Genomic DNA, 25,870 nt, shown 5'->3' on the forward strand with positions numbered 1-25,870 from the left:
AACTGCAGTTGTGAAGTAAGTGGTGGTAGATATTTCGACTTGTCACGGGTTGGTACAGCACCATTTAAGGAGCAGAATTTGCTCGGTGTTTTCTTGGTCACATTTCCTCTCTTCTTTCTCCCTTACAGGGAACATGCACTTGCCTTTGCCTTTGTGGAGCTCAGCCACAGTTCCTGGGATTGACTCCTAGGGTTGTAGAGCCTTCCAATAGCCTCTGTAGTTTGCTTTTCTTTCCCAACCAGGAGCTTTGACAAAGTGAAATGGTGAAAACAAAGGGCTTTCACTGTTGATCCCAACTAGTTTAGAGCAGTAAGTTCAGAATAGATATTTTCTTTTATTGTATTTTATTCTACCTACTATTTTAACCAACATCCAAAGCTCTTTCTCTTGAGCCTTTTAAACATAAAACAGCAACTGGCTTTGTAAAGTGTAGTACACAGCTTTAAGCAATTAATTAGTATTCAGGCTTCACTGTTCAAAGCAACTCAGAGAAGAAGGCTTCTCTTAAATAATATCTCTACAAACACAGTCTGGACCTCCAATTCTTCACAAGTACCTGGTAAGTAATTTATAAAGTCCATCATTTGAATAATAGTACATTCTAGAATTGCAAATCAAGAAACTAAAACTCAAATCATTCTCGTATTTGTGTTTTTAACCACAAGATAGGAAAAGATTTGCAAATCTTTAATTCTGGATTCCTTACCAGTAAAAACAAAAGATTAATATTAAAGATTTATTAACTTAGTCTATTCTACTAAGTTTTAGGTTTGTAAAGATGAAAGAAATAGTAAAGGTATAAATTACAGTAACATTAATTTTTATTTATTACTTTTCTTCTCTTTAGTATTTCTGTTCATTACAGGGGAATATTCAGAGGCTGAGTCCTATAATCTGTGATCAGGAACCATATATACCAGAGTGAGGCAAAGGCAATCAAAATGAGCTTATTTCTGTGGCATTCTCCCATCTCTCGAAGAACTGTGCCAGTATTAGTGAAGCACATTTGCCACTGATAGCTAATTCCTGCTGCTTTTCTAGAATATCTTGGCTATTTGATGTTTTTACGTATAGTTTGTTTTGTCATATAGTAAGAAGCCACTGTGGTAATTGTTCTTACGTTTCTGGAGATTTGTTATTTTCTAAAGGATATTTGTATTTGATTTTAAGCGCCCCTCCCTGCTGCTGTCACTGGAAGGATTCTCCAGTTAGAACATTCTTTTTATTCCTTTCTTTCTCCTTGGCTTCAGTTTAATACCAAAGCACTATGGTAACAAGTTCACACAACACAAAATCTTTCCAGCAGATGAAGAGATGTGTGATGTAGTCATGGGAATGTTTATTGTTTGAATAAATGTAAGAGGTTAGAGGCATTTTAAAACAAAAAATACGAGAAAGCAAAGCAAGTATAGTAAATCAATGTATATTTTGGAGTTAATAATAATAAATTTTTTGGGCTGTGTGTAAACATTTCACAATTACCATTTTTGAATAAAGGTACGGTTATTTTCCTCAGTCATATGAAAATTTATACATTTGAAAATTTGAAACCAGTTTTCTGATAATTGTCTGAAATTACATTATTATTAATTTTTGAGCTGAGGATCTTATTTTTAATGGAATTTAAATATGTCAGCTATTGGCATTTATTAGCTACCATGAAATTTTAATCACTGCATCTCCAACTTAACATCAAGATGATAGGATAATATTATTTTAAAGTCATTTAGTACTGTCTTGTAATATCTACATTTCCAGATACCAGAGATTTTTTTATGTAATTTTTAAAAGGCTCATATCTTTTTTCATCTTCATTAGCCTCTCATTTTATTATAACCAACTGTATATACACATATATGAATTATACATGTAATTTATTTATTTAATATATATGGTGATTTTTGTCTACATATATGTCTGTGTACCATGCATGTGCCTGGTGGCCAGAAGATGGCATTGGATCCCCTGAAATAGCAGTTACAGATATTTGTGAGCTACCACATGGGTGCTAGGCAGTGAATCTGAGTCCTGCGCAAGAGTAACAAGTATTTTTAACCATTGAAACTTCTCCCTGGTCCCCTTCTCCCAGGGATTTTAGCAAATTTATTTTTGTTCTTTGAAAGTAAGAGTAACTTAGTTTTGTTCTCTAAAAACTGACACAGGCAATTAAAAAAGAGCCTTTGCAACTAAATTCAAATGTTGCTTAGAAGTCGCTTTCAAAAGTCTTGAACAAAATGGCAAGGTCTTTTGCCTCATTAAAATCTATATGTTTCAGACTGTTGCAAACACAAGTGTTTGCACAGGGCAATTCTCTCTTTCTCTGAGAAATCAAAGATCATTTTTATTACTTTCAGTGCATGTATATCATTTTACTGAACTCTGGGCAAAGAATTAAATAGAATTACTAGATTGTCATAAATGTCAGGCAGAGGAGACTCGGTAGTTTGGCATTTCCAGATTTTTTTCAATCCGGATAATTCTCAAGTTAGTAATTATAAACTAATTATCAACACATCAACTTTTATGAATATATGTCATGGAAATGTCAATTATATTTACCTATAGTTCATTTAATTATTAAACATCAGTGTGACGACTGTAAGCATCTGTCTACCTACCGAAACTTAAACTGTGTTTCCCTGGTGCAGTTAAAAAGAATACTGAAACAAAGAGATTGAAAGCAGTTTTGGTTGATCTTCATATTTGGGGTATATTCATGGCTCTGAATCGTGGTAAAAGTTTAATGTGAACTTGTAAGGAGCCATGAACCTTCTTGAGATTCTCCTTGAAGAACGTAGTGAACTTCACTCTGCCGGTTGTATTGTCAATGACAAAGGAGGCTTACCTGTGAAGAACATTAATTAAGAAAACAGTGGGCCGGCGGTGGTGGCGCACACCTTTAATCCCAGCACTCTGGAGGCAGAGCCAGGCAGATCTCTGTGAGTTCGAGGCCAGCCTGGTCTACAGAGTGAGATCCAGGAAAGGGGCAAAGCTACACAAAGAAACCGTGTCTCAAAAAAACAAAACAAAACAAACAAACAAAACAAAACAAAGAAAGAAAGAAAAGAAAAGAAAACCATGGACCTGACTATGGGTCAACCTGTGGTACATTTTGATTGATGGCCCAAATTGTAGGCTGTGCCACCCTTGGGCTGATGATTCCTAAGATCTCTTAGCAGCCTGTACAAGCCAGGAAGAGCAAGCCAATAAGCAGCACTTCTCTCTATTCTCTGCATTAGTTTCTGTCTCCAGGTTCCTGCCCTGAACACACGCTCCAACTCCCTTCGGCGATAGACTACAGGCTATAAGATAAAATAAATCCTTTCCTCTCTAAGTTGCTTTTGGTCCTGGTGCTTTATCACAGCAACAGCAACCCCAACTAAGAAACTAAGACCCTTAGATTAGTGGTACCTGAATAAAAATATCTGTCAATGTGTCATAAGCCGGTTGTGAGGGCTACAGATATCCACACATAGGAATTGTCTCAAATGCTAGCATTTGACAGAAAAATAGTAAATGGAGATGAGATATATTCAAACTGTAGACTATGTTGTCTCATAAAAAAAAATAGTTTTGTTCTAGCTCTTGCCTTGATGTATCTTGGTTCTTTATTCCAATTAAATTTGATAACATGTTTCAATTATTGTCTCATTATTAACAAAATATGTATTAATTATTCACAGAAATAAAATGACATGTACTATTTTGATACCTGCATGGTTTGTGCCATGATCCAATTACAGAGATAGCATTCTTTTTCCTTACTATTCTTTGGGTTTTTAGATTTTGTGAAATATGCAATATGATATTGTGGGCCATTAGGATGTAGAACACCTAGACTTAATTCTCTCTGTGTTTCAATACCTGTTATTCAAACGTCCTATATTACTTGTGTCTACCAGCCTTCCTGTGTCCTATTCCATGCTCATCAATTCTATTCTATTCATTCCCTACAATTGATAGTATTTTATTATTTTGTAATGATTAGTGATATTCCTTTGTATACACACATGCCTATACACACATTTTTCCTTATCCTTTGTTGAATATCCAGGTTGAGTTCATATTTTAGCTACTGCCAATAATACTCTATCAAACACGTCAAGGCAGGTAGGTAGCTCTTTAACATGCTGCTTTTTCTCCTTGGGGTATACAACCAGTAGACCACATGTAAACATTATCTTTTAGTTTTTAAAGGAAGCATTTCATATTTTTCATAATAAATGTATTCATTTATATTTCCTATAGAACCCTAAGTATATGAATGCACTTTTCCTATATATCCTCTCTTGCATTTTTTTTTGTGTGTGAAAATAGTCAATATATTTAGAGTAAGATGATATTTCACGATATTTTGTAATTCCATTTCCCTGATAGAAATTTAGTGATCATAATCATAATTAAGATATTTTTGTAAAATATAGTAGAAAGAAACATGGATGTTTTCTTACATATAGAAAAACAATTGTCATAGCAGGATAATTGTGTCATTTTTACACAGTGATGAAATGTTAAATGTTACATAAAAGTCAGGGTGATGACTATTTTACTTTAAATTTATATAAATTTCATAAATGTTATTGCTAAGTTTTTATAACTTAGCTAGCATTTTAATTAGTTGCACTCTGATGAAATTTTCTAAAAATGTAAGAGTATTCTGATTAAATATTCATGGTTTTCTTGTTTCTGCTTCTATAATTTATAAAAGCATATAATCTGTTATTCAGAGAACATTAGCTTAATTAAGTGTAAAGTTAGAAATAAAACAAATTGGAGGGACCATTTTTTAATATTTCCTGTTTTGACAAGTAATACAGATCAGGAATATGAAAAAAAATGTACCTCAGGAAAATACTATTAGTTTATGGAAGAACCAGAAACAACTGCCTCCTCAAGTCTCATAACATCATTCTCAGAGAGACTTAGCCATACTATCTCTATCATTATTTTAGGTTTTCCATTGTATAGAAACACTAATTGATAAATACTTGTTCCATACAAAGGATTTTTTTAACTATTAAGACATCACTTTCTAGGAGAATAATGTATTGATTGTCATGAGTTTGATATTTACTTTAATGTCTAAGGCACAAAATATCTTCAGCTTTATTACTGATTATTTTAATTCAGCAGTAGGTTGGAAATTCCACAGTCCATAGTTAATAACTGAGTAGTAGTGACTGTTATTAATGTACAAAACGTTGAGATGTTTCTAAAGTCTTTTAATTATCCCCCTGGGGAAGTTATATTCAAGGGACATTTTTAGGTAAGTAAACAAAGAAGTGGCCTTAGGGAAACCAATATCGTTCAGCATTTCCTGAGCTTACAACAACTTAATTTCTTTCTCATATTAAGTTGTGTACTATCCAGGGGCATCATCCTTTTAACGATTTTTTGGCTCTGACTCTTCATCTGGGCCAATTCATCTAAACCTCTCAGGACTTAAAGGTAAGCCAAATTTGGCTATATTTCTTCCGAGAATATGTTGGCTGTGAGTTTTTAAGGAGTAGATATTTCAAATGTGTAATCTTAAACTTATACATAAAATATCAAAGACCTAAGAATTATCAAACATACTGTTGGTATCTGAGCATCTTGTACGATCTGGGATTTTCAGATACTGATCAAAGTACATAAATTCTACAAGGTTCAAAGGACAGTATCTAAACCATCCTGTAATATTTCAATATTCACTCAGAAGCAACTGCAATCGTACTTTTTGTATAATTATGTAGACTATGTGGATATTGAGACAACACGAATATTATTTAAAGAAATCATTAGTAGGCTTGTATTTTCTAAGTTATTTCCTATGTTCTTTAATACATTGTATTTAACACTTATGTATGTGAAGTTCATTATTGTGGAATACAGGGAGTAGGAATAACGGTGCCAACAAACCTCTTTGAGCTAGCACAGTCTGCTCTAGATCCTCAATGGAAACTCGTATCACTTTGCCTCGATTATTCCTCTGCCAGCACCTTAGCATAACTTGGAGTTTCTCTTACCTTACCTTGTATTATTGTTTATTGTTTCATGTCTTACAATACAACTTCAAAATAGAGTCAAACTATCTTGGTCTCAACCAAATTCTGATACTTGCTAATAGTAAATTCTGGAGTAGAATTAATTAAGTTTCTTATTGCTGTTTTCCTCCTTAGATAAAATGTAAAATGGGACAGCTGTGCTTGACACATAAGAATCTTGTGTGAAGTAAAGAATATATTATGTGCCCTAAAAGTTCTGATTGTGCATGTGTTAGGGTTTTTGTTTTGTTTTGGTTTTTTGTTTTTTCAAGACAGGGTTTCTCTGTAGCTTTGGAGCCTGTCCTGGATCTCGCTCTGTAGACCAGGCTGGCCTCAAACTCACAGAGATCCACCTGCCTCTGCCTCCCGAGTGCTGGGATTACAGGCATGCACCACCACCGCCTGGCTCATGTGTTATATGATCATTAAGAATATAAAGTCCTTCATGGAAGGGACTGGCCACACTCTACTTGGTATTTTGTTGTTAATAATGTTTTCACTTTGTGGTTTTACTATTTCTTATTATTGAGAATTCCATACATGTAGATGATGACATAAGATCATATCTACTCTATTTTCCAACTTTCCGTCCCTCCTCCACTCCCTCGACAAGCCCTCCTCACGGTCTCATCCTTCCCTTCATTTATTCTTCATAAACACTAAGTCAGCTAGTGCTGCCCACAAGCACATGGATGTGGGAATCAATCACTGGATCATGGTTGTGTTACAAGTATCCACATCTTCAAAAATGATTCATTCCTCCTGCCCTGTCTAATAACAGCTCCTGTAAGGGGAAAGGCCTGAAGGTTATCTACCCCACTTGTACTGGAACTTTGGTGGGCTTGCTGTTCAGATCTTGTGCAAGTAGCCCCAGGTGCTATGATGTATACACTGAGCATGATAGGTAGCCATGCCATGTCCGGAGGACATCTGTCAGCACTCCCCTCAGTCCTCTGGCTATCACATTTGTTCTGCCTTCTCTTTAGTGATGTTCCCTGAGTCTGGAAGGGAGAGAGTTGATATAGATGTCCCATTTTAGGGCTGAGATCTCAGTCTATTTTTCTTAGCACTTTAATCAGTTATGCCTCGCTCTCCACTGACTTCTGAGCACAAAAGTGCAGCCTCAGTCTATGTGTGTAAACAAATAATTAGAAAGAACTTTGAAAACATGATCATTTACCTAAATAACAGTATCAGGTTCTATCCTGGGGCCTATGACCTCTTCTGCCATGGCCTTTTGAGCCAGAATTAAAGTACTGTGTGTGAAATTCTTTCTCGTGGCACAGACTTCAAATCTAATCTGAAGCAATCAGTTACCCCAATACAGACTGCACCAATGGTACATCTTGCCTGGCAGATCATGCTAGGTAAGACCATAAATGTCTTTTCTTCCCTGAAAAGCCTGTATAGCCCCTTCTGGCCTCAAGAAAACTAACCAGTAAGGAGTAACTGTTCCCAGTCAGTTGAGACTGAATTCTCTATATCCTATAATAAACATATGTACTATCTTCAGCAATAAGGTCTTGCCATGCTTCTAAGGTGAGTGACCAAAAACAAGGGTAGTACCCGTGCTGTCTGGAAATGTCTGAGACCTATGTGACCAATGAAACATAGGTAGGAATCCCATGCCTTACACTGCAATTTTTCATTTAATAACTTGTTTTCTGAGAGCAACATTGTCCAGCATGCAGAGTAAATCTTTTCAAACTCCTTTTTATTTGTTTATTTCTAGTTTTCTGGTTTCCTCATGTACTCCAAATTAAGCACTCAAAACAAAATATTTGAAGTTAGGATCCATTTATGAAAGAGAACATAGTTTTGTCTTTCTGGGCCTAAGTGGCATTACTCAGTATGATTTTTTTCAATTTGCATCCCCTTTCCTGCAAATTTCATTTTTCTATACTGCTGAGTAATATATGATTATGTATATGTGCCACATTTTCTCATTCATTCATCTGTTGATGAAAACCTAGATTGATTCAATCTCCTAGCTATTGTGATTACAACAGCAACAAATGCAGATGTGCAAATGTCTCTGTGGTAGGATATTGAATAAATGTCCTGTGCTGGGTCATATGGCAGTTCTGTTTCCGGTTCTTTGGGGAACTTTCCAGACTGATTTCTAAAGTGACTGTACTTGCTTTTCCAAGGACATTGCATCTGTCTTAGTTTGGATAAGTGCACACTAATATTTCTTTCACAGTGACAAAATCAACTAATGACTTACTCAAACTATCCTCTATTTTAATTGGCACATGACTATATTTCTTGGGCATAGAGCAAGCTGTGAATAACTGGGAAATAACAAGGGAAAACAACTAGGACTCTGAAAGAAATCAGTCTTGGCTCAGGTTCAGGTCCTGAGATCGGGAAGGGACATCAGTGGGAGGAAAAATTCTGACCGCCAAGTGGATTGCACTCAAGTGGTCTCGAATAGCTCAGCCCATCTTTATTTACACTTTAACTGTGTTTTTTTTTCTACTGAGATGATATGAACAGCTTTATTATTGGCTCCTATTTTTCACTTTTAAGATTCATCATATTTTAAGAAATACATCAGGTTGGGGATTTAGCTCAGTGGTAGAGCCCTTGCCTAGCAAGCGCAAGGCCTTGGGTTCAATCCTCAGCTCCAAAAAAAAAAAAAAAAAGAAACACATCATAGTCATTTTAAAAGCCCCCATTGTTTCATGATCCCCCAAATGTATTTTCCCATTCCCTACATTGACTTATTCTAGACACAAAGTTCAGCATTTTTACAGGCTTAATTAAATATTGAACCAGACACATCCTGCTTTTACAGCACTTATGTCAGCCGGCAGCTACTTGTGGTTGCAAAGTTAAAAAGTAATGGACATGGGTACAATGCTTTAAGGTCAACAGTACTCAGACCCAAGCTATTCTTTCATACCGGCAAGATATATTTTTTTATATATATACAGATCCTTTTTCTACAAGAGGGTCCATGTCTCAATCTCTCTGTAAAAGGCAGACTTTGATAAGGCACTCTTTCCCCATCTCACTATACCATACTTGTCTCAACAATATACGCTCCTATGTGTGGTAAAGATGTATCTATCCATCCCACATTTTCCCCCAATGCATTTTCCACATTGGATCATACTAGATCCTGTCACTGAATCTATATGCTTGGTGTCCAGGGAACTTTCTCAAAATGGGTGGTACTGTGTGTATTCCTGAGACTTTTTCCTGTTCTGTGTACTCATGACTTCCTTTTCCAAAAAAAAATGAGACATGGTTAATGTTCCATGTGTTGTTTTCTCATATGTATCTACCTATCTCTATTTAGTTAGAAAAGCTCCTAGGATCAGGGGTTGTAGTTAATAATTCCAGATAAGAAATTTGAGGAGCATTAGCCCTCTGCTGATTCTAAGGGGGAAACATTTGAGGGGAAAAAAACCCACAGAATTTCCAGGGAAAATTATGGCTATTGCCTGTGTGACTGACAAAGTAAAACTGAAAACCACCCAAAGAATCAACAATATAATGAGAGAGAAAAAAGCCTGCAAGCTTTGCTGTATGGATTCAGCAAAGTCCTGCTCTGCGCTGCCCCATGGTCCACTGGTCCTTGCCAAGTTAGAGACCATCTTCCATGGTCTTGCCTCATAGAGAGCCATTGGACAGACATTCATATGCTGATCCCAAGATGAGGCTGCACAGCTCCCGACACCATAGCTATGCCTTGTTTTCTGTATGGCTGCTATTGCAGCCAAGGCTTTATTTGTTAGTAGGAAGAGAATATAGTGTTGATAGGAAACAACCCAGGTGCCAACACATAAATTTATGTTTTCTGTTTTATAAATTTGAGTTGTTTTGCATAATTTTTCATCTTTTTAATGAAATCTCATACTGTTAAATGTTTAACTGGAAATAAACACTTCAACACATTGCACCATGTGCATTAAAAAATACATCCAGTTGATGTCAATTAGGAATGGATATGAGAGAATTTGAAGGCACAGGAGGATAAAAAAAAATTGTAATTCAAACACAATCTGGTTGTAAGTCTCTTAATATCCAAGACGAATTGGATCCCAGATCCCAAGATTCAAAATATTCAAATGTTAAGGTTCTTTACATAATGACCCAATAGTTACATATATTTACTTGCATCCTGTCAAAAGTTTGAACATGTCTATATTACTTACAATGCCTAATATATAAATGTTATGAGATAGTTGCTATGTCATATTGTTTATGATATAATTGAAGGAAACTATCTGTAAACATTTACAATGCACAGGTGGTTGATTCTGCTCATGTAAAATTTACAGATACAGAGAACTGGGGTTTTTTTTGTTGTTGTTGTTTTGTTTTGTTTGTTTTTTGTTTTTGTCTACTGACTCTGATCAAAGACAACTATCTGGTTTTGAACTGTGTTGCCAAGTAGTTGATCCTAGTTAGTGGGAATCTTCTTAACAGCCTTATACTTGGGGCTTGGTCCTGCCTCAACTTGATGTGCCAGGCTTAGCTGACTTCCCATGGGAGGCCTTTCCCTTTCTGGGGTGTAGATGGGGCTAATGTGGAGGGGAGCAGGAGGAGGGGAGGGAAAAGAGGGAAAACTGTGGTTGGTATATAAAATGAATTAAAAATTCATAAAAAAGAAATTTAAAGGAAGGGCATTATAATTTCGGGTGTGTTTGATTTTTGTTATAAGGAAGGCTTTGGCATTTCAGAACTTGCAATGGACTGATAGCCCCATGACTTATAATCTTCTCCTAATTTGAAGCGTAGTAACTTTACCATGCATCTTGACATTGGCATGGTATTGATACACAAATGAAGTGTGGTAATATTATGTTGTGTATGAATAGCATAAATGGAAATAAATGTACAAGACTCTATTTGTTCAATTTCTTTTCTTCTCTTGATTATAACACACATGAACTGAGTTCATGTCTCTGAAGTTTGGGAAATCATATTACTATTAAATTAGTAACATTTTTAATAATGTCCCCAGGGGAGTCTTTGCCCTGGAGGAGATGGGAATGGGGGGGGGGGCTGGGGGAAGGCAGGGGCAGGGGCAGGAGGGAGAGGACAGGAGAACCCATGACTGATATGTAAAATTAAAACACAAATATCCCTATGAAAAATATATATTTTTTTTTTAAAAAAAGAAACTTCACATCGTACAACCCAATTCTGTTCACCTCCTGGTAACTCCATATCATCTCCTAACCCCTGCTGCATCCCCCTCCAAAAAGATACCCCTCAAAAATCAATTAAAGACGAAACAAAACAAAACAAACACATCTCTCTCTTCCATCTTTCTAACACCTCTTTATTCATCATAGTGGTATTGGGTGCTACAGTGTGTCACACAGTGTACCCTTTTGTCTAATCAGCCCCAACCACAAAATAATTATTGCAATGAGTCATTGGTCTGGTTCAAGGTTTCTGGCCTTTGGCACACCATCATTGCTGGACTCTCACCAAAACTCTTCTTGGACATCCTGCTGTTGCTCTGAGTCACAAAGATCCTGCAGTTATCATCTGGCAGGACCAGTTCCTTCATGTATTCCAGCAGGTCATAGATGGGGTAGATGTTAGGGTGGGCCAACTCAAGGCTCAAGATGTGGGTCTGGGTGGTAGCTGAGCCAATTGGTCTGGGCCACTGGACCACCCCCTCTCAGGGAGGAGCAGAGGCAGCCCTCCTAGGCCCATGCCATCAAGGCCAACTTTCCCATGCTGATAGTAAGGATGGGGCCCTCTCTCCTGAGTGTGTGTGGGGCTGCTCTTCCGGGGGGCAGGGTCAACTCTCATGCTATAGTGGCTAGTGATGGGCAGGGCCAACCATCTCCAGTCCAGTGAGGGGCAGGCCTGGCTCAGCATTGCCTTTGAATGGTTCCTATGACCCTGGTGGTGACACAGGCCAGGGACATCATCATAGACCCCAGCTGGAGCAGGAACAAAGACTAAGACATGGCCTTCAACAGCAGCTCAGGCCTGGACATCACCATGGCCTGGTGGCAGCACAGGCCACCTGTATGCCCAGGCAGCAGCAAAGCCTTTGGACACTAACATGGTCTCAGGTCGCTGTCCAGACTCCCAACATGCATAAGAACAGCCCTTGGTAGTGACAGGAGCCACAGACATCAGCTCAGACCCTGGCTGCTGCTGGGAATTAGTAACAATTTAAAGTTGATTGATGCTACCTATTGTTAAAATCTAGTCTCTCCAAATGGATAAGAAGCTGGATATCTTCAGGAGGGAGTTAGTGGATGTTCAAGGTGTCCCTCTCTTCTGGAGCATTGCTGAGCAGTGGTCCCAAGTGGAGTCGTTTGAGGCCAGACCTGATGATCTTTTGATCTCCACCTATCCCAAATCTGGTAAGAACTTTTAATTTATTCACCCTAGGCAATTAGATAATGAGCTGTACTCAGGAACTTGCTTGCCTGCAGATACTTGTCCAATCTAAGCTGAGGCTTTCTAACATGTTAAAGGAGAATTGTGGCTAGCTGGGACAGTATTGCCTCAGATTAGATAGATTCATGTCCATTTCTGAAATTCCAGTAAATATCCTATGAATTTACTTGGATCCACAATCAATCAAACTTCCTATCTAATAAATACTCTAATATGAACTCTCCTTTATATCCCCTAAGGGGAAAAACAAACAAGAAACTAAATTTAAGAGATTCTGATTTACTAAGATCACACAAACCCCACATGATTCCAGGGTCTTTGGTAGTGAACAAATGTAACAAGACATTGTAGGTATGGAAAACACAGTGGTTTAGGCCAAATGTTTCTCCCTTTCTTTCATTTACTTTTATTTTAATTAATTTTCCAAGTTAGCAGACAAAATATTTGGTTTGATTGTGACATTGCCTTACATGTGTGTCATTTCTATTGTCTAGAAACAATCCCAAAGTGTAAACATTCATGTTTCATTCATTAAAATGTTATATACATAGATTAATTAAATAATATATTTCAATGTTTCAGTTACTATTATGAACAGCTGAAAAGGTAAATTTTCTTCCTTGTTACATTCTTTCAATAGAAATGCCTCACTCACCTGATAATCAAAGTATATAGGCAATTGAGTAGACCACGTTCTCACATGATATAGGTACTTTTTCAAAGGACTGATGAGACACTATGTGATACCGTTCAGAGTGAATCACTGTTCTGAGCTCAAATGGGTCCTATTGTTGTATATAGCATTCTGGTTGTTACAGGCAAAAGTTCTTTGTATTTTTTTTTTCCAAATGTCCACTTTGATCATCTTTATCTGATATTCTCTTCAATTCTAAGCTATAATAGCAAAGTTGGCTACTTTCTCTGCCCATACTACTCAGGAACCAATTCAAATGTATTTCAGAATATTTTGATTTAAATCAGACCATTTTGACCAAGGAGTATTAGGGAGGGGAAGGGACTGTGCTATCATTACTTGTTCACTGCTTCTTATACACCTTTGTTTTTTTGTTTTTGTTTTTGTTTTTACTTTTTGAGGCTTTTAAAGTTAGATTTTATTCAATGAATATGCCTACATCCCTGATAGATGAGAGTATTTCCTGCCATGTGTATGCCTTTGATCCCAGTACTTGGGAGGCAGAGGCAGGTGAATCTCTAACTTTGAGGCTAGCCTGGTCTGCAGAGTGAGTTACAGGTCAGCCAGGGCTATTCAGAGAAACAATGTCTTGAAAAAAATCAAAAGGAAAGAACCCCCCCAAAACAAAAAACCCAAACAAACAAATAAACAAACAGGAGAGCATTTCCTATTTCCTGGGAATGAATAAGAGAAAGCAAAGAAGTGGAAATAAAAAAACACATTTTGTTTGTTTATTTGCTTGTTTCAGATATTACAAAATACCTCCTCTGCCTCTCTTGACTTTCTCATGTTATTTTCAACAGAGACATTTAATTTCTTCCATTTTCCCCCTAGGGACAACCTGGATCAGTGAAATACTGGATTTGATCTATAACAACGGGGATGCAGAGAAGTGTAAACGGGATGCAATCTATAAACGAGTGCCTTTCATGGAGCTTATAATTCCTGGGTTGTCAAATGGTATTTTATAGGATTAAATCTACCTGTGTTCTTAGTATATATGAAGGAGTCAAGAGCAACAGTGATACACAAAGAACAAGCACTATGAAATCAGCGTCTAGAGGAGTTAGAATTTGGTGAGGTCCTCAAAGACAACATCTACATGTTTGAAGATCTTGATCTGGCTTAAATCTCTTACTATATGGAAGTCTTTATTATTTAAATAGTGTATCATATTTTAATCAAGTAAATTCAATATTTAATCCAACAAAATTATGTGACTAGTTAGTTTAAATTTATATGTATATTATTAATATAGTAATTATAAAATCAATAATGGGAATATGTTGCTTTGCATTATTTTAAATCTTGAAAAAATAGAAATGAATATTAAGACATAATTCTATTATAGAATTTGAATATGAGAGAGATTGACAAGGACTTTGAAATATTTTCATACTGTAAGCAAGATAAAAGGGTGAAGAGAAAACCTAGAGACTGTTTAGCAACTGCTCTTTCTGCTCCATCAAAGTGTTTCAAACGGGGAACTTTTTATAGACAAATGTGAATATAATTATACTATTGTACCTACAGAGCGTAGAATAGGTCAGTTAGCCATGACTTTCTGTGGTTTGTATTTTTTGAGATTTTAGGAACATAGGAATCTGTTGAGCCTTATAGCCAACAAAACAGAAAAAAGAAAAAAAAAACTTACTGAGCCATTAAATGATTAGAAAGTTTTATGATGAATTTCAAAGAAGCCATGTGATTCCACACTGATAATGCAGTTTGTTAATGGGTATGCTTGTAGGTATTGAACTGTTGGAAAGCATGCCGTCTCCTCGGCTGGTGAAAACTCATCTACCTGTTCAACTTCTTCCTTCCTCATTTTGGAAAAATGACTGCAAGGTAGCAAGTGAAAAATATTGTCCCTGGCTTTTAACTTCTTTTTCTTTTTTTTTTTTTTTGAGGTTAGAATATAATTACACCATTTCCACCTTCCATTTCCTCCTTGTCACCCCATCCATATACTCCTCCCTTTTTCTGTCATTAAAATTCATGACTTTTTTCCTTCAATTGTTGACACATGTATGTGTGTGCATGACATATATGTATATATATGTATATATATATATATATATATATATATATATATATATATTCCTCAACATACACAACCTGCTCAGTGTGAATAGTGTTATTTGTGTGTCTGTGTGTTTTTAACTACGAGATAAGTTACTGTGAATGTTGGATGAGTCATTACAAAACAATAGAATGGCAGTTATAGCCAAGGGTCAATATGACAATACTGGACACCAATTATGAAAATAGGATTGATATTACTTCTGAATCACTATCAGATTTTTCTTTCATTCTTGATCATTTCACCTGCTATTTAATTATTTTTAAATAATTGGTATTCAAATAATGCCAGAACAGATTCACTGAAACTTATATTAATTGATAGTTATATGTAATTCTATAAATTAATCAATCTACATTTATAATTGAATATTATGTATATATAAGTCTGTAAGCAATCTAGTATAATGCATACATATTATTTTACTAATTATAAATGATATATAATTATATACATTCATACCTTTCATGAATTTATTTTAATTAATTTTTCAAGCATAACATTTGGGGAGAAAAGTACAAGCACACTACCTAAATAGCTTCATGATTATTTAGGAAATAAGCCTACCTAGGAAATCTGGTCAAAGTATTGCATCACCTCAAAAGTTCAGTTCTAACAAACTTCCAGTAGTAACTTCTGTGTTTTCACCACAAGTAACTTTGCCTGTTTTTCCTGTAATTACAAACTGTGTTTAATATGCAATTAATTGTCATTTATCTCAAGACACATGTGAAATCTATTCCTATTGTATAAGTTTATGTGTTCTGTTGTGTTACTGAAAGAGGCTAATCATCTCTCTGTACATGCAATTCTTAGGTTTTATTCACATGTTTTTGTATCATAAATTGTGTGAATGAAGACCAAAAGTCCAAATTTTAACAAGAGCACATGTAAATTTTATTCAAGTTAAAGTCTGAGGACCAATAATCATATACATGTGACCACTTCACAGGTTACTTATGAATAGCAATACTGATAGACAGTTGAGTTCCTGCCAGCAATAGAAATAATGTTGTGCATATTTTCTGTCTTTTTGTTTACCTATGTACACTTTCTCTTGGATGCATATTTAGGGATAGAATTATTGAATCTATACATGCTCTCTCACTTGTTTAGTAGATATTTTAAAATAGTATTTGAAGTCTTGATGAGCAGTGTTAACTAAGTTGCTGCATGTCTTCATTATGATGAAATATAGCTAAAACATTTCATTTGATTCACATCAGTGGATACTCAGGGGTTTCTTTTTGCTTTCTTATTGACTAATTAGGTTAAGACCTTTATTATGGCTATTGACTACTTGGATAGCTTCACTGAGTTATCTCTTCTTCTGCATCATTTATATAATGGCTTCTTTTTTCTCAGCACACACACACACACACACACACACACACACACACACACACAGATAGACAGAAAGAGACAGAAACAGAGAGACAGAGAGAAAGAGACAGAGTTAGATAAACAGATATTTCAGTAGTGAAAATTAATAAAAGTGCTAGAAGGAGGTATGGTTTGCTTTTAGGAGTTTGTGGAGACATCCTCAAAGCATCCTCTCTATACTAAATAAGTCAAACACATTTTGCAAACAGGCTACAGATGTTATTGCTAGATGCTTTGGGCTAATTGCCATAGTCAACTGATAGTGAGATAAGAAATAACTGGTAATATTTACAAGGTTTAATGTTTTCCTCAATACATTCAGAAGTAAACTATGCTACACCTCTTGAAAACCCCTTTCAGTCTACTCCCTATCCTCATCCATTTCCTAGCTTATGAAGGCCACTGTCTTTGACTTAGGAATATGAAATTTCCTATTTTGTTCATCATTTGGGTGAGAAGGAAAATCTAATCTTAGCTACCTGAAGGTCTCGTCCTATACTCATTCTTCCTGCACTCATTTTCCTAGGACACGTGTTCACTCCATACATGCCTGAGCTTCAAATGTGTTAAATTTTGCTTTCTATGAGGGGGAGGCCCAATGTATGTCAGTATATGGGCTCCACAAAACAAATACTCCAGGACTCATGGCACATCTCTCACATTCCCTCTCTCATCTCTCCTCTCTCTCTCTCTCTCTCTCTCTCTCTCTCTCTCTCTCTCCTCTCTCCCTCTCTCTTTCCCCCCTTTCTCTCCCTCTCTCTCTTCCTCCCTACCCCAAGGAGGTCAAAAGACAACTTGTGGGACTCAGCTACCTCCTTCATCATGTAGATTCTAGGAATTAAAATTAAGTTATCAATATTGACTGTGTCTTTACCCTATCTTTTCATCCCCAGAGTAATTTTAGTTGGGCAATAATTCCTCATTCATGCAAACCTTAAAATTTGATAAACAAAAAATTAATCCCACATATATTGTTTGGTTTGGGGCATAAACAATTTAAATCTTTTCTAGCTCTAAATTTCCCTAGTAATTGTTTTTCTTCAATGAAAATATAGATATTTTGCAGCTTAATTTTTTTTATTTCATTTTATTAATTTTGGTATTTGACAATTCCATGTTTGTATATATGCATTCTGAATACTATCAACCCTACCACCTTTTGGCTCTCTCCTATCCCTTTGCATAGCTTTAATTCATTTAAATTATCAATTTAAATATTCTCTCTATATAAATGTTCTAAATTTAAGAATATATAAGCTACTTGCTTAGTTTAATATTTAGTCTAGTTTTTTTCCAAACTTTCTTTTATTTCCTTTTTTAAAATTTAAAATTAGATTCATCTCTCACACAATACCTATTTATCAGGTTCCCCTTGCTCCATTCCTCCTAGGCCGCTTCACCTCCCCTTTCCCCAAGATCCACTCTCCCTCCATTTCATGCACAGAAAAGTGCAGACCTCCAGGAGACAACAGCCAAAACAGGACAAAACGACCAATCAAGATACAAAAAGACAAGGCAAGAGCCCTTGTATCAAGGCTCAACCAGGCAACCCATTAGGAGGAAAAACAGTCCCAAGAGCAGGCAAAAGTGTCAGAGACTCTGGCTCCCACAGTTAGGATTTCCACAAAACACCAAGCTAACAGTGATAGCTTACCTGCAGAGAACCTGACACAGACCCATGCAAGCCCCGCGCATGCCACCTCAGTCTCTGTGAGCCCATATGAGCTCTGTGGAGTTGATTCAGTGGGCCAGTTCTCCTGGTGTCCTCCACCCACTCGGACTCCTATAATCAATCTTTCCTTCCACTCTTCCACGAGGTTCCTGATCTCTGAGGGGGAGGGACGGATGAAGACCTCTAATTTAGACTCTCTCTCCCTATAATGTAATGGCTGGGGGTCTATCTGCGCACTTGCTCCCAATCTGCTGCTGGCAGAAGCCTCTCTGATGACAACTGGACAAGGAACCAATATATGAGTATAGTAGAACATCATTAGGAATCATTTCATTGATTTTATTTTATTTATTTCTTTTGTCCAATCATGTTTGATTCTACCCTACATCTCTGGTTTATCCAGTCTAGGGTTCTTGACCATCCAGGCAGTGTGGGGCATGGGCTCCCTCTCATGGCGTTAGCCTCAACATTGGTTGGCACAAGTTCCGTGTTGCCATTGCCCCAGTACATCCCCAGGCAGGACAGATTGTAGGTAGAGGATTTTGTTACTGGGTTGCTGTCCAGGTTTCTCTTTCTGTAGCCTGCACAATACCTTCTCATGCCAAAGAGAGTACAATGTAGGGGTAGGAGTGAATGCTCTAGTTCTTATCTTAGTTATTTTTCATGTTCCAAAAGACAATCTTTTAAAAGGTTAAAAAATGCAGATACGTCAGAAATGGGAGATGAGCTTTTGAGTATTAAAACAATATACAGTTGTGAATGTACTATGTCAGGCATAATTTCACAATTATCATGATTGGAGAACTATAAAGGATAAATAATTAACCTGATAATGTAAGCAATAGTTAAAAATGATTAAATCACAAAAATTAATTCCAACCTTTCGTTTGCCCCTACAGATGGTCTACGTGGCACGGAATGCCAAAGATGTGGCTGTTTCTTACTATTATTTCTACCAAATGGCAAAAATGCACCCAGAGCCTGGCACCTGGGAGGAGTTCCTGGATAAATTCATGGCTGGGCAAGGTGAGTCCAACTGTTCTTTTAATTATGATTTCAAAACTAATAAGGATTTTTTTCAAGGCAATATAAAGTTTAAAATCTAAATCTTATGTTTATTATAAAATTAATATTTACAAAACCAACTATTAATACATTTTGGAGACTAAAGAGAAAGAATACAAGGCCCTTTTTTCTTTGAGGAGACATTTGGATAATTTCTGGTATATATATTTCTGGTCCTTGGTTTCATCATTTCATTTGTGGTAAATTACTGCTGGCAATTTATTTAAGTTCTTTCTAATCTCAGTGTCTCTTTGCTGGATTATTTTAATTGTGTGTCCATTCCTTGGAATCTTTTCTTTGCCATTCAAAACTTCTGAGTCCCTTTAGAGTCTGTTCTTTTACAAACACAGCCTCTTTCTGTCATACTCATGATAGTAACTGTAGAAAAAAATTCTCAATAAACATAAATTCCCTCTTGGAAGCAAATGTGTGTCGATAACATCTAACATAGATTTAACACATTTCATTGCTTGAACTGTTGTTTGCTCATGGTATCAATGTCATTATACCCGCCAAAGCCCTAAGGCTTCTCAAAACGAAATGCACTCCCATCTTCCACAGAGCTTTTCTGACTCCCCCTGTATGTAATCTTATTTCTTCACTATTCCCTCTCCTGTGAACGTCCACATCACTTAACTGTTTGAAACATTCAGTGTAGTTAGAGTTTTCCTGCCTGGCCCAGTCAGGACAAATCTCTCTTACCTGCCAGTCGATCAGACCCAACCAAAAAAGCACACAGAAAATTACATTGTTTACAAACTGTATGGCTGTGGCAGGCTTCTTGTTATCTACTTCTTCTATCTTAAATTAACCCATTTCTGTTAGTCTATACTTTGCCACATGGCTCATGGCTTACCAGTGTCTTTACATGTTGCTTCTCATGGCGGCATTTGGCGGTGTCTCTCTCCAACCTTCTACTTCCCAGAATTCTCTTTTCTCTTGTCCCGCCTATACTTCCTGCCTGGCCACTGGCCAATCAGAACTTTATTTACAGAGTGATATCCACAGCACATTCAGAGTCTGCAATCTTATTTTTGCGGTCTTAGTTATATTTATCAAATGATATATTAGTTTATAAAAAGGTCCCATAAAATATCATATTGAATTTAGATGACTGAAATGTAATTTTTTATATATTTTTAGAATCTACAAATCCAAGGAGAAAATGCTGTCAGTGTTTCTTCTATAGCCTTTTCCCTTAAACTGTGCAGGCCTGCATCTTCACCCTATTCCCTCCATGGCATTTGTTCTTGGTGGGTCTGTCTTAATCACTTTATCTGTAAGGGCGTTGTTCAAGAACTAATTTTCTTGCTTTTGTAGGGACCTTTTCTCTAAGTATACTTTCATTATCAAATATGAATAATGGGAATTTCAGCATATGGATTTTGTCTTATTCTTACAGCCCCTTTTCTTGAACTACAGAAATCACTGTATCTGGACAGATAATCACAACTTAAAGCAATAATTACCTAGTTCCTATTTCCATGTAAATAGTTTTTAATTTTACATTTTATCTTTAACTTTAGTGGGTTTTGGTTCCTGGTATGATCATGTGAAAGGCTGGTGGGAGAAAAGAAAAGATTACCGTATCCTTTATCTGTTTTATGAAGATATGAAAGAAGTAAGGAGAAATTTCAGTTTATTTTTAAGAAACCCCAAATTTAACTTCTTTTTCTCTTACTCTCTTTTCTTCTTAGTCTATAAACATGGCTAATTTATTTTGAACTCTAGTTCTGCCTTACAGTACTAATTAATACAACTCCCTCATCCTGCTTCTGTTATCCAGTCAAGGACAATAGTACTTTTGAGATAAAAATCTGTGTATTTCCACTCATGTCCTCAAATAGTTTATTTGCTTCTTAAAAGTAAAAATTATAAATATAATTGCTTGAGTCTTGTCTTATGCACTAAAAGTTACATAAAACCCCCAAATAACTCTCCCACTAGTTAAGCTTAAACAGAACCTTATTAAGTGCATTCCTTTTTTTGTGACCAAATCTAACTGAAATTATTTTCCCCCTTCAACATTTCAGGATACAATGTGTGAGATTAAAAAATTATTAAAGTTTCTAGAGAAAGACCTACCAGAAGAAATTGTAAATAAAGTCCTCCATCACAGCTCTTTCGATGTAATGAAGGAGAATCCTAGTGCAAATTACAGCACAATGAAGAAAGAGGAGATGGACCATTCTGTGTCTCCATTCATGAGAAAAGGTGCGAACAGTGCAAGACCATTCTGCAGAGTTTTAAAATAGTCACATTACTGTGAGATGGCAGGAACTTAGAAGCAATTAAGTATATGCTTAAGAGAGAGAAAAGTAGTAAAAACAAAAGCCTTAGGAGAATACTGTGTAATCGTCTATATCATTTCTGTGAGATATAATGAGAGATTTATGATAAGAAATGTTTGCTCAACATCCTGTGTACCAATAAGTGTTATCATTGTGCCCTCAGTATTGAACTCAATATTCAACATCTTGTATAAAGTAGATATACATTATATATATATATATATATATATGTGTGTGTGTGTGTGTGTGTGTGTGTGTGTGTGTATAATTTCGTGCATATATTTACATGTGTCTGTATGCATAAGTAGAAAATAGCAATAGATAGAGGAGAGAGAGAGAGAGAGAGAGAGAGAGAGAGAGAGAGAGAGAGAGAGAGAATATTGCATATATATCAAGCAACTTTCTATAAAACTCCCACAACTGTGAGGAGTCAGGAATTTAATCACAAGATTTCTTTTTATTTAAGCAATATATTGCTAGGTGATTGTCATCGTGACTCCTGTAGTTTTGTTTGGTTTTCCTGGCCTCAGCTCCTTTTGTATTCTTTATAGAAAGCCAAAGGCAAAAGCGGGGCCCACACAAGTGACATGCATGAGATCATGTTAGAGATAATGGGAACTGGGCTTGTATTTTAAACTTTCTTTTCCAATACTGTTTACATCAAATATGTTACACTTCCATTGTTCAAAACATAAAAACCTAAGTCTGAAGTTGTTGAGTAAGACAATCACACAACACCAGATGAGTAGAAGTGGAAAACATTCTTGTAGAGAAGATTTACCAGCAGTAATAAAGTTTAGGAAAATTCTTGAGATAAAGAAATTTTGGTGAACGTCTACATAGAAACAACCAAGACTCATTATAATTAGATTTTTTATAGATTCTAAATGACTTTTGTCAGGTAAAGAATTATGCGATCAGTCGGTTATGCTTTAATATCTCAAAGTATGATTTTTTGATTCTCAGAGAGCAAACATGTGAAGACTATTATTACAATTAGGAAACAGCTATTGGTATCTAAATGACCTACAGGGTAGATGAAAGCCTCCCCTTTCAAACTCAAGGGATTTTTTTGTATATGAAAAACTAGATTTCTAATGGTATCTTCTATGTTCCAAAAGAATACTCTGTGAAAACCATAATTTAACCAAACATTCTTTCTGTACGGTATGTCTTGTATCTTTTCATAAAGATTTTTGATATTTTAGAGGCTCGGAAAACATATATAGATATAGATATAGATATATAGATAGATATACACACATATATGTATATACATACACACATATATACACACACACATATATACATACACACATATGTATATGAAGGCTCAGTAAGTATATAATAAGGAAATGTGCCTAATTATATTTACCCCAGTAATTTTCAATCTTGCTTGATAATAAAACTTTTCACATAAGTTGTCATTTTACCCTGTGAACTAAAGCTTAAAAATGACTGAGAAGTGCCTTTTATTATTTGTTATCAGGGTACTTAAAGTCCAAGAATTAATATTGAGATTGTCAGGTAGCATTTCCTCATGGCATTTCTTTAAGATACTTTGAAATTATTATTATTATTTACATAAGATACTTACAAAATCTACTGAAGTTGAAAAGCTAAAAGGTCTAGGCCTAGCAGTTAGATATGTTTGAAGTGGAAGAGTATAGTTATGATGCATATCAAAAGTTGAAGACTTTTCACATGCAAATTGATAATTCAAATTATTAATAGACAGCAATTTAATAGTAATTCCCAACTTTTTCTGTTATGTTTTTACAGGAATTTCAGGTGACTGGAAGAATCAGTTCACTGTAGCCCAGTATGAGAAATTTGAAGAAGATTATGTCAAGAAAATGGCAGAGTCAACACTTAAGTTTAGGTCAGAGATCTAGGGAGTATTTGTTTCTTAATCTCCTTTGGCTGACGTTAAAATTAGAGAGAGAAAAGCACATTCATGGATTATTGAAATAAAATGTAGTATATGATTTTTCTGTATTTACAAAGACTCATGGTCTATAGACCAAACTTACTAATATCAAGGAATAATTCTGTCCTAATTCTCTTCCTTACAGATATGTTCATACAATAGTTTACTCCTCACTTCTGTTATTAAAAGAATACAATTTTAAGGGGCCTTCCAACACAGTATGTTTCCAATTTCAGTTACTAATAGCTTCCTGACTACTGTGTACATGGTCTTCTTTCTCTTGGAACATAGGTTTCTAAATGATGTTTGTCGCCATGGTTAGGTACCCCTTAGACAAAGGCTACATTTCATAAACTTTAATTATTCAATTTAATCTGTTGTTATTTTAGATATTAAGACATCATGTCTTTAACATTGCCAAATTATTCAAATTTATAATGTCAGAATACCCTATTCCCACTTATGGTTAGTTTAGAAATATTACATTTAAATGAACAAATCAATAGCACATATTTTATAGGATTTAAAACAAGGAAAATTAGAGAGCTATTTATTTTTATTCTTCATGTCATATGCTGAAGCAATTGTGAAATTCATTGCAGAAACTATTGAGGTTTGTTTAAAAACTTCAAGTGGCTTTTGTGTCATCTACAGTATGTCTGGTTAGCATCACTTCTGAGATGAAAGTTCTATGCGATTAATTACTTTCAGTAATCTTCCTTCTTCTTAACTGGCTTTTGGATCACAGTAGGGTCATTTTGCTATCACCCCTTCTGCAATTAATCATTCCTAAGTGAGATAAACACTCATTTTTGAACTGTTAAGAGACATGAATTTAAGATACTTTAGATTTGTCTCCAGGATCTAACATTTAGTGAAAAGGGGAAACTGAGATACAGAATAAATTACTGTCTGATTCCATTCAATACATAGTACTCCTGACATAAGAAAATTGATGAGATGGCTCTTGCTGGGCTGAGTGTGGCAAGAGGAAGTATGTGAGTATGCAGAGGAGAGATGGTAGAGAAAACGAGGTCGAGTGGTCAGTGCACTACAAAAAGAGGTGGAACTAGAGGTGCTGCAGAGGTGAGAATCACCCTGATATGAGAGCCCTGCACAGCCACATGAAACTGTGGTGATGACTGGGCTGCTGCCATGGCCCAGGACTGTGTCTAGATCCATGGTCCTGATGCATCCAGGGTCTGTGTTGATGTTGGTGTCCTCTACTACCACTGAAGGCTATGAGGATGTCTGAGGTCTCTATTGCAGCCAGAAGCCATCTTGATAACCAAGAACCAACCTGAGCTGGCTCCATTTTCTAACAGCCACCACATGGTGGTACCAGTGGTGACATGGCCTTGGTAGAATGGTGACATGGCCCTGACAACATAGGTGCAGGATAGCTGGACCTACTCCTTGCAGGGGCAACATGGGAGGCCAAGTCCCACCCAGTGCCAGTTGATGCACTTAGGAGTGGGTCCAACTCCTTGCCTGGGCAGAGCAAGAGAACTGGCCCTAGTGATGTGAGAGCTGGAGAGCAGGCCCTGATGTGTGGTCATGGGAGAGCTGGCCTCACCTCCAGCTGCTCCTGCCATGCTGGAGAGCTGGTTCTTCTCCTTCCTGGCTGGTGCTACGGGAGAGCTGGCCCATTCCATGCCCAGGTGATGAGGGAAAGCTGGCCCCAGAGGCATGGTCTTGGGAGAGTGGGAGATCTTGTTGTGCCCCTCACCTGGCCAGAAGTGGAGCCAGCTATGATGGTCTTGACATGGGAAAGCTGGCAGACTGACCAACTCAACTATCATCTACACCCTGATCCAAGACTTTGAGTTGGCCCACCCCAATATCTTCTTCATGTAGGAGCTGCTGGAGGGCCTGAAGGGGCTGGCCCTGCATATCCATTGCTGCAGGATCCCCATCACTCAGAGCAACAGCAGGCTGCTATCTGAGAGTCTCTATGAGGTACATATTGACATTGTAGCAGAAGTCAGAGTCCTTTAACTAGTCTAATGACTCATTCTAATAAACATTGGCAAGTAAAGCTGCTTGGGCTGATTGGGCAAAAGGGTATACTGACTGACACATCACAACCTCCAATGCCACTACAATAAACAGATAGGTGAAGCAGACGTGGGAAAGATAGAGGAGTGGAATGGTACATCCACAGAATCCAAAGATGTTTCAATATAAGTCAATAATGAAGTATCTAATGCAGCTGATACTTGTATTTCCTGCACTAAGTGCCTACTTACTGATATTTTTCAAAATAAAAATGTGTTAGTTCTGCTGTGAGTTTCCAGACAGAAGAGTGAGAAATACATGAATAAACATGTTTGTATTATAAA

At 36.5% G+C, this 25,870-nt stretch overlaps 1 protein-coding gene across 2 annotated transcripts; it reads left to right on the forward strand.

Moving 5' to 3' along the window:
* On the forward strand, positions 1-25,870 carry LOC118592471 (sulfotransferase 1 family member D1). 2 transcript variants are annotated; one of them, XM_036201475.1, is made up of 9 exons: positions 1-15; positions 129-559; positions 12,217-12,373; positions 13,939-14,064; positions 14,855-14,952; positions 19,142-19,268; positions 20,834-20,928; positions 21,341-21,521; positions 23,381-25,870. In XM_036201475.1, the coding sequence occupies exons 3-9, from the start codon at positions 12,226-12,228 to the stop codon at positions 23,491-23,493; spliced, it is 888 nt and encodes a 295-aa protein (XP_036057368.1). In that variant the 5' UTR covers positions 1-15; positions 129-559; positions 12,217-12,225; the 3' UTR covers positions 23,494-25,870. The 2 variants fall into 2 exon arrangements, with proteins under 2 accessions (XP_036057368.1, XP_036057369.1); XM_036201476.1 differs by lacking the exon at positions 1-15 and having other exon boundaries at positions 123-559.

Source organism: Onychomys torridus, chromosome 10, assembly GCF_903995425.1.
Source record: "Onychomys torridus chromosome 10, mOncTor1.1, whole genome shotgun sequence".
Lineage (NCBI taxonomy): Eukaryota > Metazoa > Chordata > Mammalia > Rodentia > Cricetidae > Onychomys > Onychomys torridus.

Bases quoted from the DNA above. Each gene is read 5' to 3' on its own strand.
- LOC118592471 (XM_036201475.1), top strand. From the start codon at position 12,226: ATGGATAAGAAGCTGGATATCTTCAGGAGGGAGTTAGTGGATGTTCAA. The intron at 19,269-20,833 runs GTGAGTCCAACT...CTTTAACTTTAG, and splicing joins TAAATTCATGGCTGGGCAAG to TGGGTTTTGGTTCCTGGTAT. The intron at 21,522-23,380 runs GTGCGAACAGTG...ATGTTTTTACAG, and splicing joins GTCTCCATTCATGAGAAAAG to GAATTTCAGGTGACTGGAAG.